The sequence below is a fragment of the Megalops cyprinoides genome, chromosome 12, assembly GCF_013368585.1.
Source record: "Megalops cyprinoides isolate fMegCyp1 chromosome 12, fMegCyp1.pri, whole genome shotgun sequence".
Taxonomy (NCBI): Eukaryota; Metazoa; Chordata; class Actinopteri; order Elopiformes; family Megalopidae; genus Megalops; species Megalops cyprinoides.
In genome coordinates, this window is record NC_050594.1 from 33,200,532 (window position 1) to 33,214,123 (window position 13,592).

A 13,592-nucleotide genomic window follows, 5' to 3' on the forward strand; every position below is an offset into this window, starting at 1 on the left:
TACTTGTTCTTTTCTGAACAGAAGACCACCAACATCACACATACCGCTTCTGTAGCCATGATTGTCACTTTCTTGACCCGCCTCCCCGACAACACGCAAGGACGTGAACAATGGTTCCAACCAAGACGAGGCAAGATTTTATGGCATTATGAATGCCTAGTCTGACATGGTGACCGTCGTGAAAGACAAAAAATTGTGTAGTCTGAACCCGGCATTAGACTGGCGCTGCTAGCCACACATGTAGATATATATTTTGTCTGGGACCATTTTGAAAGGGGAACAGCTTGCAGCCAGTCAGCTTTCAGTGATGTCATACTCGCTAGCATGAAATGTGCCCCCCTTCCCGGTCCTTTTCCTGAAAGTGGGTGGAAGGAGGCTACACTCCAGTATTTACAATGTTAACTCACAAATGCCTCAGTAAATATAAATGGATAAGTACCTTGCTCAAGGGTACAGCAGCAGTGCTCCTGTGGGGAATCAAATGAATCCTGCTCCTTAACCACAATGCAACACACATCTTGTTTTCCACAGGTTGCGTTCAACCGAGTGGCAAGAGGTATGCTGCACAATGACCACATCACCTTCGCCATGCTCTTAGCCAGGATCAGCCTGAAAGGCAAGACCAGGTAAGTGACTGTCCAACCATAATAGGCCTGTTTTGCTGTAAGGATGACACATCTCCACTGATGGATGTGCATATAAACAATAAAGCTACTAATACGCCTCCGCTGCATGCATGCTATAGGAATATAATCTTTACAGAATAGATCAGACTGGATGTGCTTGCACTGTAGTCAAAAGCTGTCCTACGAACAGTTCATAGAATTGAAGCTGCTGTCTTCCCCAGCGAGCCATCCTACGACGCTGAGTTCCAGCACTTCCTGCGTGGGAAGGAGATTGTGCTGACGGGAACTGCAGTTCCCAAGGTGAAGGGCCTGACCACAGACCAGAGCGAGGCCATGGTCCGCCTCAGCCGCCTCCCGGCCTTCAAGGACCTGGTCACTAAGGTGCAGGCCGACGAGGTAAGAGGCCTCCGAAACCTGACCCCAGTCAGCCCTGCCAGCAGCAGCTCCCCGTCTTTCTGTTATTTGTGCTTGTTGGTGCATTGTGGGAGGGTTGACGCTACCCCTTTCCCCCTGCAGCAATTCTTCATGTGGCTGGAAAGCAACTCCCCAGAGCTGTCGGTGCCCTACCTCTGGGTCGAGGAGAAAACTTCGAGTGAGTTTCCGAACAGAATGAAGCTCAGGGTTTACAGTGCATCTCAGTCATGTCATGTTCCTTTGCTGTGGTTTTGGTTACCTAAATGTTCATGTCGGATCAAGAAGTGCCCGTAGGCCAGTGGTTCACTCGCGTGCTGTAATGACGTGTTACTTCCTGTCCAGGTCCAATTGGCCAGGCCGTGCACCAGCTGCTCCTGATCCAGGCCTTCCGGCCCGACCGCCTGCTGGCCATGTCCCACATTTTTGTGTCCAAGGTCCTGGGGGAGACCTTCATGTCCATCATCGAGCAGCCGCTAGACCTGGCCAGCATTGTGGACAGTGAGGTAAGGGATCACGTAGCCTGGACTTTGAGTAGTGATGGGGGAAGTCTTAGTTCTGTCACTGTTCATCTTAAAGATGGACGGCTGGAAACCAAGCCTGTGGCAAGTCACTGCAGTAGAGTTTGTGCGAAGTTGGTGTGCTTGTGAGTTGTTCAACTTATGGTATTTTGATGGTATCAGATCATGTTTTTACAAATGGTTTTTGAGTCCATCACATCCCTCTGCTCCCTCAAAGCATCCTTTGAGGAAGTGGTATCTGACTCAGCTCCTGGGGGGCTGTGGGTATGCTGGTATGTCTTCCAACCAATTCTCAATTTGTGCAGTTGTTCATCCAGTTATAGGGATGTAACGATATATCGAATTTTGCGATATCACGATAAATGCCTCAATACCATTGTGGGAATGTGACGAAATCTACCAGGATATTACATGGTTATTTCGCTAGTATAGCTGCATTCTACTCTCTCTCCTTGTCGAAAATTGTATTGCTTTTTGTTTTGCAGTTGTACCAGGGGCAGTTTGTTCCTTAGAACGGTCAGGCAACGCACCACCAAAGGGGGAAAGGGAGGGAATCATATTCTACGACAGTGTTACACTAGCTGTGACTGTTTGTCCTGCCTCTGAATATCATAGTCCAATGAGCGTCAAGTCGTGTTCCGTGGAGTACCGCCCCTTGTCGGGTGTTTTCAGTCTGGTTGACAATCCCCAGATCGCTCTGATAAATTGCCTTAACATAAGAGTCTTTTTCGAACTGCATGCACTGCAGTGCAATCTATATGGGTTCTGGGTGTGCCTGCACTAACGTGCTTTCGTCATACGTAACCTGGTGTACGGATCGCCGGGGCAGCCAGCGATCTTGTCACATTCAAGTTCAACATGGCTAATGTTACCTCAACTTAGAGCAACTCGATCGTGACATGAAAAGAAATGCCGTTCAGTTGTCATGGTAATCAGGATAAATTGGGAACTAAAGAATTCCAGACAAAATTTACACATCAAGCAAGTATCTACAAAGGGTGGGGGGGTTCGTATAACCGGGGATTTTCACGGAGCTGGTATGAGTGGAAAATGTGACTAACAGGCTACAAAGTATCTAACGCTTTGTTCTGCTACCCCTGCATTCTGTTCCATCCTGATGACAATGTCTATTTAGCTAGCTGTTAATTTACCCATTGAACGGGTCAACTTGGCCATCATCGCAACATCATCAGGGGGCCCCTGAGAGATTTGGCTGGAGCCACTGAATTGTACATACATAGTTTAATCATTCATGCCAATTTTTGCACAAGCTTAGGTCATGGCTGGCTACTTTTATTTTATTTTATTGAAGAAGGAAAGCAGAAAGACTTTATGTTAAAAGGAAAAACACATTTTATATGAATAAAAAATGCTGATTTATTATATAATAAAGGACATTTTTTCAAGTCATTTTTCTTCGTTTTAATGTCGTGATAAATATCTTATCGTGGACTTTTTATCGTGGTACTATCGTACCATGAGTTTTTGGTATCGTTACATCCCTACCAGTTAGTCATCTATTTACTGATGCACGTTTCCTGTAATGTGTTGCTGTGAAATACTGTCGTTTCCGTGATTCAGGAAAGGGGATAACGATTGAATGTAATCAGGAAGTAATCAGGAACAGAGTTGAGAGACAGAAACAGCACACAGAGCCCTTTAGGATTTGAACCCCCTTTTTTTTTTTTTTTTTTATTTAAAAAAAACCTCTGCTCTAAATGACCGGTGGGCCTCTGCAGGTGAAGCCGGGTACGCCCGTCCTGATGTGCTCTGTCCCTGGCTACGACGCCAGCGGACTGGTGAGGGACCTGGCTGCCGAGCAGAGCAAGCAAATCACGTCCATTTCCATTGGTAAGGAAGGCCGTGATGTCTGAATCCATCTGTCTAGACAGCAGCCTTATGCCCCTGAGCCAAAGTGACCCCTGTCCTTTCACCACAGGCTCCGCTGAGGGATTCAACAAGGCCGACAGAGACATCAACACTGCAGTCAAGTCAGGCAGGTAGGTGACAGCTGGGCTTTAAATGTGAAACCATTTGACCATGGAATCAGTATTTGGTCGCTAGTGGATTACCGGGATCAGTATTCAAGTGCTTGTTAAGAAAACAAGTCATGAATAACCAAGTCTCTACTTGCATGAAATTGACAATTACTTCAGATTAAGCAAATCTCTGCAGCAACTCATAATAAGGAGCTGAAATTAGACACAGCTCCAAGTTCATTAGAGTTGAGGAGCTGGGACATTGTTCCTACCTCTGGGTTGACCTCTGACCCTGCTCCACGTGCTCATTTTGTCTCTCTCGGTGGCAGGTGGGTGATGCTGGAGAACGTCCACCTCGCCCCTGGATGGCTGATGCAGCTTGAGAAGAAGCTCCACTCCATGCAGCCCCATGCCAGCTTCCGCCTCTTCCTCACCATGGAGATCAACCCCAAGGCAAGCTCCGTCACCCCAAACCACTGACCCTGGGACAGTCTCTTTTCCCTACATTGTAACAACCTAAGACCCAAGGGCAGAAAATGTGGGCCTAGATAGACTTATTAACCTGCACTACGTTGGTTTAGGGGATGCAGTAACTACCCTGCCTGAGCTTTGGTTGTAACCTAAGCTGATGTGTGCTTTAACACGGACGTCAGTATGTATGAATCTAATGTTGAGGGTGTAGCACTGAGGGGAAAAGGTGAGCTTACCTCCACCTGGGCAAACACCGGGCCCGCTCCTTGAGGTGCCGGCAGAGTCGTCAGCCCTCGCTCCTTGTTGTGGTTTTTTTTATTTTTATAAAATGGGCTAAGGTCATTTCGGCGATAGTTTTAATTAATGTGACCAAAAAAAAAAAACAAACGGGTCAAACATCTGAGAAGTGCTGCCAGTGCATGAAGTGGCACACTGGAAGTGTGGCGTCTAAGCTAAGGTGCATCCCTATCCGTAGTATACATGTCAGAGCTGGGAATGGGACTGACAGTTTTCTCTCCTCTCTACCTCCCAGGTGCCTGTCAACCTGCTCCGAGCCGGCCGCATCTTCGTGTTTGAGCCCCCTCCCGGTGTGAAGGCCAACATGCTGAGGACATTCAGCAGCATCCCAGTGGCTCGCATGTGCAAGGTGAGTGAGGCCCTTCTTGGGGTTGGTTATAGAACCAGTTATAGAACTGTCCATGCTGCTGGAATGCTATGAGAGGAAAGTGTTGGGTTATTCTCACGCTGCTGTCCCCCCTGCAGTCCCCGAACGAGCGTGCCCGCTTGTACTTCCTGCTGGCCTGGTTCCATGCTGTGATCCAGGAGCGATTGCGCTATGCCCCGCTGGGCTGGTCCAAGAAGTACGAGTTTGGCGAGTCAGACCTGCGTTCGGCCTGTGACACTGTAGACACCTGGCTGGATGACACGGCCAAGGTGAGGACCGTCCAATGATGCAGGCTTTATTCTGCTTTAATTCTGTCAGACTAGCACAAGATTTAAAACGCATGAAGTCAGTATTTTGTTTTTTTTTTTTTTTTTTTGTGCGTGTCATTTTGAACTATCTTTTATTGACTTCTGAATTTGATGACTCATTTTACGTAAGGATCTAAAGAAAGCACTGATGGAGAAAAAGATAACCCTTAACTTTCCATTCACAAATGTGTAGGCAGCACATTGTCAGGGTAAATTGGAGACAGGGGCTAACGTCTCCCACCAGTGGAAAATGTATTCCCAGCATGGCTGAAAGGTGTTCCATTGCACAGCAGCCTTAAGAGGGGACACATTTAAAGTATGCAAATTAACAGCACATTAACTAAGTGTGTTCCCTATACCACAGGGCCGGCAGAACATCTCCCCGGACAAGATCCCATGGGCGGCACTGAAGACCCTAATGGCCCAGTCCATCTACGGAGGCCGCATTGACAACGAGTTCGACCAGCGACTGCTCAACACCTTCCTGGAGCGCATCTTCACCACCTCTAGCTTCGACAGCGAGTTCAAACTGGCCTTCAAGGTGGACGGCCACAAGGACATCAAGATGCCCGACGGCATCCGGTCAGTGGTCAGCTCGTGGCTCCTGCAGTGTTTCCACAAGGAGAGGGAGTGGTGTGCAGTGATAGACATTTCACAGGCAGTTGTCCCAGCTTGATCTGGCCAGGTTGACTCTTGAGAATGTGTCTTGGCCAGAGAAGCACATGTGCTTCCCCAGTGGTTTTATTCATGGACTTGGTAAAGGTACTGGGTTGAAGGCATGGGGCTTGCATTGACTGATGTTGCCTATCCATATAAATAGTTGTTAGAATGGTTTTACTCGGTCTGTTAATTCTACATGTGGTGGCTTGTGTCTTCAGGCGAGAGGAGTTCATGCACTGGGTGGAGTTGCTGCCCGACACCCAGACCCCATCCTGGCTGGGGCTGCCAAGCAACGCCGAGAAGGTCCTACTGACCACTCAGGGTAATGCCGCATCCCACCTCCGTGAGGCTGACCAGTGGGATTCTGTTTCCACCTGCCATCTGGCTCATGCAGTTCCATCTCTTCTTAGTTTGTCCTCAGTTTATCTCTTATCCTGCGTTGTTCTCTGTGTTCTTCCACATCTCTTTTCTAACTGGTCTTGTTTTCGCAGGCCTAGTTCTCATCCGACATTTTTAACGCCATTTCCTTGTTTTCATTCTGCTTTTGGCAGAACACCTCTTAGCTTGTGTATAGTCTCCAAAAATCAAGCAATCCTCAGAATGTATTAGCTGATACAGTCAAGTACAAATATTGGCAACAGGCCGCTCCAGCAATTTGAATTATAGTTTTGAAGACTAGTGGTTCATTAGTTTGCAGTCAGACAGGTTTACACAGAAAAATACAAGGTCATGGAAGAAATCGGATCTAAAATGACCTGCAGTCACGGTCCCATTGGCCGTCTATATGTGATTGCTAACATGGGGTGTACTGGTTCCTGCTAATCGTACATTTGTGCTAGTGAGTTTGTGCTAATACCAGCTTACTGCTGACCATACACTTGTCAGTGGGTGTGTTCTGCTGATAGCAGGGGGTCTCCTCACCCTCCAGCAGCTGTATTTCGCCGCATTCTGTCATGTCACCTGACTGCAGTCCAGCTTCCCTTGTCTGTGCGTCTCTCTTTTGCGTTTTACCTCATGTTTGTATGCAGTTATGATTTATGTCCAACCCTTTTTTCCCCCACCCAGAATGCTCCTTTAGAAAGTCCAAATGCATGGCACTGTTACAGTTATGTCCACCATTTACCATCCTTGTGCCTGCCACACAACAGTAGCTGTTTGTATTCACTTACTCATTAAATTTTTTTCTAAAGTTCTTCGTTAATGCACTACTAATTATTTACCCTCATTTATGTTGGGATTGAGTATATGTGGCTTTCAAGTTTGTTTTCCACAATTAATTTCTATTCCCCTCCCCCTCCCCGGGCTTACCCACTCTCCCACCACACCCACCCTGTGCTTGCATGGCTCAGGCACTGACATGATGGGTAAGATGCTGAAAATGCAGATGTTGGAGGATGAGGACGACCTGGCCTATGAGACTGAGAAGAAGCAGCGGACCAGCCCCTCATCTGACGCCCAGCCCGCCTGGATGAGGACCCTGCACACCACGGCCTGTAACTGGCTCCAGCTCATCCCACAGTCCGTCAACCACCTGAAGCGCACCGTGGAGAACATCAAGGTGCATGTCATGCACAACCTAGAGTGTAGTGCACCTGGTACCTTGTGCTCATATATCACAGCCTTGTATTGGTTCTGAAGAGGTGGTTGGATCTGGGCTTCCAGAGATATACACATATTGAAACAGTTTTTTTTTATTCTGCTACATATGAATTGGAGAATGTGAAATGGTTCTTTCTGCAACCCCATGAATGATGGTTTTGTCGAGTGTTGAATGTGTCCAGCTTGCTGCTGCTGCTGCTGACGTGATTTCATTGGCCCTTCCAGGATCCACTCTTCCGCTTCTTTGAGCGGGAGGTGAAGATGGGTGCCCGAATGCTGCAGGACGTGCGGCAGGACCTGACGGACGTTGTGCAGGTGTGCGAGGGCAAGAAGAAGCAGACCAACGTGCTCCGTGCCCTCATCAACGACCTTGTCAAAGGTACCATGGGGCACCTTTTAAGCTACAACAGTGTAAAAACACACTGCCTTCTGTATATGGAAGAGTATAGTCGTTCCTGTGTATGAAAAGGGTGCCCTTTTCCTCCACCCCTGAGCCATGCTATCACTCTTCCTTTTCCTGTCACTGTTCCCTGTTGTAGTTTAGAATATTTTTCCCTGTGTGTGTGTACATGGGAAAACCATGAAACGAAATACGTTTTGGTCTTTATTTTTCCCCTTTTTTCTGAAGGTAGCATAACTTTCAATCCAGTTGCACAAGTGTTCAAAGTGAACCATGCTGCCATTTCCATTAAATGAATCCTTTTGTCGAAGCTTTAGGGGTCACGCCAGCGGTTAACAGTAAAGATGTGTGCCGTGTCACCCTCCAGGTATTCTGCCCCGCAGTTGGTCTCGCTACACAGTGCCTGCGTCCATGACCGTGATCCAGTGGGTGGGAGACTTCAGCGAGCGCATCAAGCAGCTGCAGCAGATCTCTCAAGCAGCCGCCAGCGGGGGCGCCAAAGAGCTGAAGGTTAGCCTGTCGCCCAAGACGCTGTCATACAACGTTATTACTGTTTACACAGCATCTGGGGTTGGATTACGGTGTGCTGGAGCTGATCCTGGCTTGGTTTGTCTGGAAATGGAAGCACCTGGAGTGGAAGTTATACTCCCTGCAGTACTAACATGGGGCATGCAGGGACTTCACCCATAGCAAATGCATAGCAGTGCATAGTTGGACTGCAGCCACAGAGAGGCTGAAGACTTGTATTGCCAGCGTGGCAGCACCGTGAAAGAGTTCAGCGCTCACTTGGGCCACTATTAATCCTGCCCGGTAACTTAAAACCTGCTGCTGGTGTTGGTGGGGTTGTAATGCTGTCGGCTGTGTTTGGTGCAGAACATCCATGTATGCCTGGGCAGCCTGTTCGTACCCGAGGCCTACATCACGGCCACCAGGCAGTACGTGGCCCAAGCGAACAGCTGGTCCCTGGAGGAGCTCTGCCTGGAGGTCAACGTCACCACCTCCCAGGGGGCCGCACTGGATGCCTGCAGCTTTGGCATCAAAGGTAAGTGGGTGTGGCAAGGTTCACATAAGCTAGACTCCTGATTTGAGACTGACAGGTTGGAATACCAGCGAGCAATCAAGTTGAATAGACAGTCTGTGCCAAGCCTTCACTGTAATGGGGGAGAACATCAGCATTAGTACAGGGCATTGGTAATAGATTATTGGCCCATCTCATGGGTTGGAAGGTGGTATCTTCTGACAGATCCTTTGAATTTTCTGTGGCAGGTCTTAAGCTGCAGGGCGCCACCTGTGCCAACAACAAGCTGTCGCTGTCCACAGCCATCTCCACCGAGCTCCCCCTGACTCAGCTGCGCTGGCTGAAGCAGAGCAATGCGGAGAAGAGGAACATGGTGAGCCCTGCTTTCAAAATCATGCAACTTAATTGCTCACAAATTCATGGAAGCGCACATTTGCCAGAGTTTACAGCCACAGAAATGAAATCCCAACGATTGGCTGTCTGATCCTGCAGTAGCTGTACACACAATATGTGCAGTACTGGCGTGTGAAATGTAGTCCCTTGAACCCTTTGCTTGTCAAGTGTTTTTTTTTTTTTTATTTTATTGTATTTATTATTGTTATTATTTTATTAAATTGTTTTTAGTCCATTAGAGGTCTTTGTGCCTTTGGGAAAATTCTGTTACCTCTGTAAAGCCATGTATTTTTGAAGGTTACACAAATATTCCCACGTATACATTTAAAACCCCTTTGGTTGTCATTCTCCCTCGCACTTCCACAGGTCACTCTGCCCGTGTACCTCAACTTCACCCGGGCTGACCTGATTTTCACAGTGGACTTCGATATCGCCACCAAGGAGGACCCTCACAACTTCTACGAGCGTGGGGTGGCTGTGCTCTGCACCGAGTAGACACTGCCTCTCACAGGACAACACAAGAACTAATACTCATTCCAATCTGTAGTTTAGCTCAGCATGAAACCGTATCTTAAAAGTAACTAGTGATGTTATAATCTAGATTCATTAAAAAAATTAAACATTACTCATTTTGTGAAAGCAGTTCAGAAGGTCTGAGAAGTGTTGTAAGTTATAAGGCATGTGTTGGAAGGAAGGAGGTCAGAATGGAAGGGCTGGAGGATTTTAAAGAAGGAACTTGTATGGTTTTTATGAAAGGAACATGGTGTTTGGCACTGTCATGCATAATAAAATGTATCTGTGATTTTTGTGGCGCTAGTCTATACTGTTTACATTTCAACACCCTCAATGGCTGACGAGCAGAGATTGGTCCGTCTGAAAAGCCTCCATCAAACCCCAAAATCCACACTGTAATTAAAAGGAGTTATAGCAAACTCCAGCTGCATACATACAGTGTGTGTGTGTGTGTGTGTGTGAGAGAGAGTGTTCACAGGGTGGAATGCCTACTGTTCTGAATGGCACTGTTGCTATAATGAGAACTGAGGATACTAAATTCAGTTCAGCAATTCATAGGGAACTTTGCATGCCTAAAGCAATACATCATTAGTCAAGGATGCTCTGCTGAGTACCAGTTTCAACCTAAATCTTGGAATTATTTGGCACAAATGAATATGTATGACGGATTTTTTTGGAATATTCTAACACTGATAAAGGCAGTTTGAATATATCTGGTTGTGGCCAAGCAGTTCTCTTAAGAAGGCTGTGAAATTTAAGGAGTTGAAATTTAAAAAAAAAAATACGTTTTTGGCATGTGATGTATTGCCCCCAAAAAGGTTTACGAAACCAGATGCTGCCATTAACGTGTAAAGTTTGGAGGCCATTACTTAAGTGACAAGAGCGTAAAGGCATGTTTGGTCCATTTACCCACCTAGAGGTTAGGTTTACAAGTTTACAACCACTCAATAGCAGACAAAAAACCAACATCCTTGTTTTGGTGATAGAAATGCTGCTGCTACAACAAAATATTCCAAACATAAAGTTTATTTTTTCCAAACAGAAAGTCTTATTCACCACTGTCAAAACAAAATCTTGAATGTGCATAAACCAAAGAGAACTCTCGCATTTTTCCAGCAGATTCAACCTTTCTCCCCAATCAAGCAGCAGCCTCTTTATTCCTTCCCTGTACAGAGAACAAGATGCCCATAAGTGACCACTGCTAATAAGGAACAAATTCCATGGAAATCATTCATACAGGCCTTGAGCATTTCATTCTGCAAAAAATCTGTGCAGACTGCACAGCCGTAGGGAACAGCTGATATAGTGGTTACATTGTATGGCATGAGCCATGTACATGAGGTTTAGATCAGTGTAGTATAGTACCCTCAAAAACCATTGTAGTTATTGTTTGACCATGAGACTTTCCTCATCAGGTGCTGCAGTCAGCAGTCAGTCAGTGGAATTATGGAAAACTTGGTTTAGAGCCTATGCACTACTGTTAGGTGTACCCTGTTGGGTGTCCTGGCATTACTCACCTATAGGGGAAGGTGGCCTACTTCCATCCCTACAACACGTTGCCTCTTCCTCAGACTGCGCTCCCCTCCCTCAGCTCCTGGAGGAGCAGACTTGCGTTTTGGGAGGGGCTTGAGACAGGCAGGGCTGCCCAGGGATTTGGAACGCGTGCTGTAGGGGCTCCTGCGGGAGGGGCTTTCAGGCAGTCGAGGGGCGGGAGTTGCCCCTATGTAGGCGAAGGGTCCGGGCGTGCAGTGAGACGAATCTGTGTGCACCCCGGAATCCATGACTGCCTCCCCCGCCCGTCCCCCTGGGCTTCTGGGGGAAGAGAGGCTGAAATCACCCATGCACGTTTCAGAGTCCGAGCTGGAGGATCTCATCTGGACATCCACAGCTGGTGGCACCATCGTGCTGACCTGGGCTCCACCCTTCCCCGCCTCCTTGGAGAAAGCGGTGGGGTTCTTGGCTCCCCTCTGGCCTCTGCCCCGTGTCCTGCAGCCCCCCTTCCATGACCCCCTGGGGCCACACCTGGATGAGCCAGAGTCCTCCGAGCTCCCGTCATAGGGGTCCAAGGACTAGAGCAGGAACAGTTATGACATGGAAGAAGAAGCAGAATAAAATACATTCTGGGAAATGTGGAGAATCAGTCATATCTAGAGGAGAAACGAAGGGATCCAGATCTGAAGGGTGGGCGGATGCAGGAATAACTGTGCAGCAACTTGCAGTCTGTTGACACTCACTGGCAGGCGATGGCGTGTTGTTGGCTTCGGCACAAACATCAGCATCCTGCAAGTGGTTCTACTCTCCGGTGTACTAGGAGCACATCCCTGCACAGACACACACCCGTTCACACAGCAGAACATGTTGAAGAGTCCTGTCAACCCACTTCTTCATACTCTCCATACACTTCTTCATATTCTCAAACCACAGGACTGCCAGGGTCTTTGGAAAATATTCTGCACATATCATGCATACTGTTCAACCCATCATTATGGGAAATCATGTGTATGTGTGCTTTCTGTATGCAGCCTTTCATGCATTTGGCACCGTGACTCCAGCCCAACCACTGTGTACAGTGTGATCCAGCAAGCATTGTCCCTTGTCATCACAATGGGGACTACAGGTTCAATAATTTAGCTGAAGTCAGAATACCATACGCAGTTCCATGTCAGTCAGGGAGCAGATCAGTAAAAAAACAGCCTGTGGCAGAAATACCTTGGTGCTGGTATCAGACCACCTCGGGCTGGTGTCTGCCTCAGAGTCTGTGCTGGACTCCACTTTACACATCTTCTAGGGTAACATAGTAAGAGGTTGAAGCAAAAACAGCAAACAAGCCCCACAAATCTTAACACAATCATAGGCATATACAGCAATTGCTCTGAAGTTTCATAGCCTGAATAAAACTGCTATGTGCTGCAATTACATCTACGTGGGTATAGCTGTTCAGTTACATGGGCGTTTACTTGTACACTTGGATTAAAGCTGGTTCATTCTCTGTCCAGTGTGTCCATAATGTCTCTTCTCTGTGTAGTCCATTATTTCTCCCTTTTTACGTGTAAAACTAAATGCTTAGTGTGCGATCATAAATTGGCCAGGGATTGCTGGATAGGCTCACCATATACTTGAATGCCAGTTTATCCACGCAACCTGCATCTCTCTGGTGATCTTTCTCATCACGAAATCCTGTGTACACAGAGACAATGCAGCCAGTGTTCAGTCGTCTAGCGCAATTTATGATCCACCATCATCGATGACGTGCAGTCTTTGCAAAATGCAATGTTCGTTATATGGCTCTAAGAAAAACACGACCGCATAAAGTATGAACTCTGTTTCGGCAAGGAGGTTTTAAGTCTCCCCCTTAAACGTAATTCATTTAAACTCGTTGGCATGAAAAATTCGTCAACTACGCCGACTGGTGCACACCATGTGTAGAGCTGACGTCACGAATTAAATGATTGATTTTGCGAGAAAATTTAGGCTAACGGCATCTTAAGGCACATATTAAATATATTTCAATTCGTTAGTGATTCGAACTTTTTAAAGTTCTATTCTTACAGATACCACTTAAATTTCTGTTCACGTATTTATACAGAGCCAATAGCTAGCTTTTTTAGCCATATTGCCTTCATACTAGTCAATAAAGTAATTATATACATTTGAAACTAGCAGTTTTATACATAATATAATAACGTCACACCTAGACAATTAACAGAAACTAATTTAATCTAATTTTGGACTATCTATTTATGATACCTAATTTTAACGGAGAATATTGAGCAGGTGTTCATTGTCAGCCCTGAGGTCAGAAGTAAGGCATTATGGCAAGATTTCATGCTGATTTCCCACACCTGCGTAGTAAGACTTGACGCACTGCTTCGGTTTTACTCAAACATTTTGTCCGCAAAGAAATTCGTATATTTTATGACAACGCTATCGAGGTGTGCAAAAGGCTTGAAAACAATTGTAGAAAAAGGCATACACATTTAAACTGTTTATTGTAGCGTTACTGAATATTAACACAGTGTTTGTCAAACA

The 13,592-nt window shown here is 46.6% G+C and overlaps 1 protein-coding gene across 2 annotated transcripts in view; it reads left to right on the forward strand.

The window, feature by feature from the left end:
* Positions 1-9,821, forward strand: part of dync1h1 (dynein, cytoplasmic 1, heavy chain 1) — a 46,318-nt gene extending 36,497 nt beyond the window's left edge. For both annotated transcript variants that reach the window (XM_036542469.1, XM_036542470.1), the window contains exons 62-78: positions 532-626; positions 848-1,022; positions 1,143-1,218; positions 1,383-1,543; positions 3,298-3,409; positions 3,498-3,558; positions 3,867-3,990; positions 4,541-4,654; positions 4,771-4,941; positions 5,345-5,562; positions 5,859-5,962; positions 6,990-7,198; positions 7,465-7,618; positions 8,007-8,149; positions 8,513-8,681; positions 8,906-9,030; positions 9,417-9,821. In XM_036542469.1, coding sequence (XP_036398362.1) covers positions 532-626; positions 848-1,022; positions 1,143-1,218; positions 1,383-1,543; positions 3,298-3,409; positions 3,498-3,558; positions 3,867-3,990; positions 4,541-4,654; positions 4,771-4,941; positions 5,345-5,562; positions 5,859-5,962; positions 6,990-7,198; positions 7,465-7,618; positions 8,007-8,149; positions 8,513-8,681; positions 8,906-9,030; positions 9,417-9,545 — 2,340 coding nt within the window. In that variant the 3' untranslated portion in view covers positions 9,546-9,821. The remainder of the gene's footprint in view (positions 1-531; positions 627-847; positions 1,023-1,142; positions 1,219-1,382; positions 1,544-3,297; positions 3,410-3,497; positions 3,559-3,866; positions 3,991-4,540; positions 4,655-4,770; positions 4,942-5,344; positions 5,563-5,858; positions 5,963-6,989; positions 7,199-7,464; positions 7,619-8,006; positions 8,150-8,512; positions 8,682-8,905; positions 9,031-9,416) is intronic.
* The last annotated feature ends 3,771 nt before the right edge of the window (positions 9,822-13,592 follow it).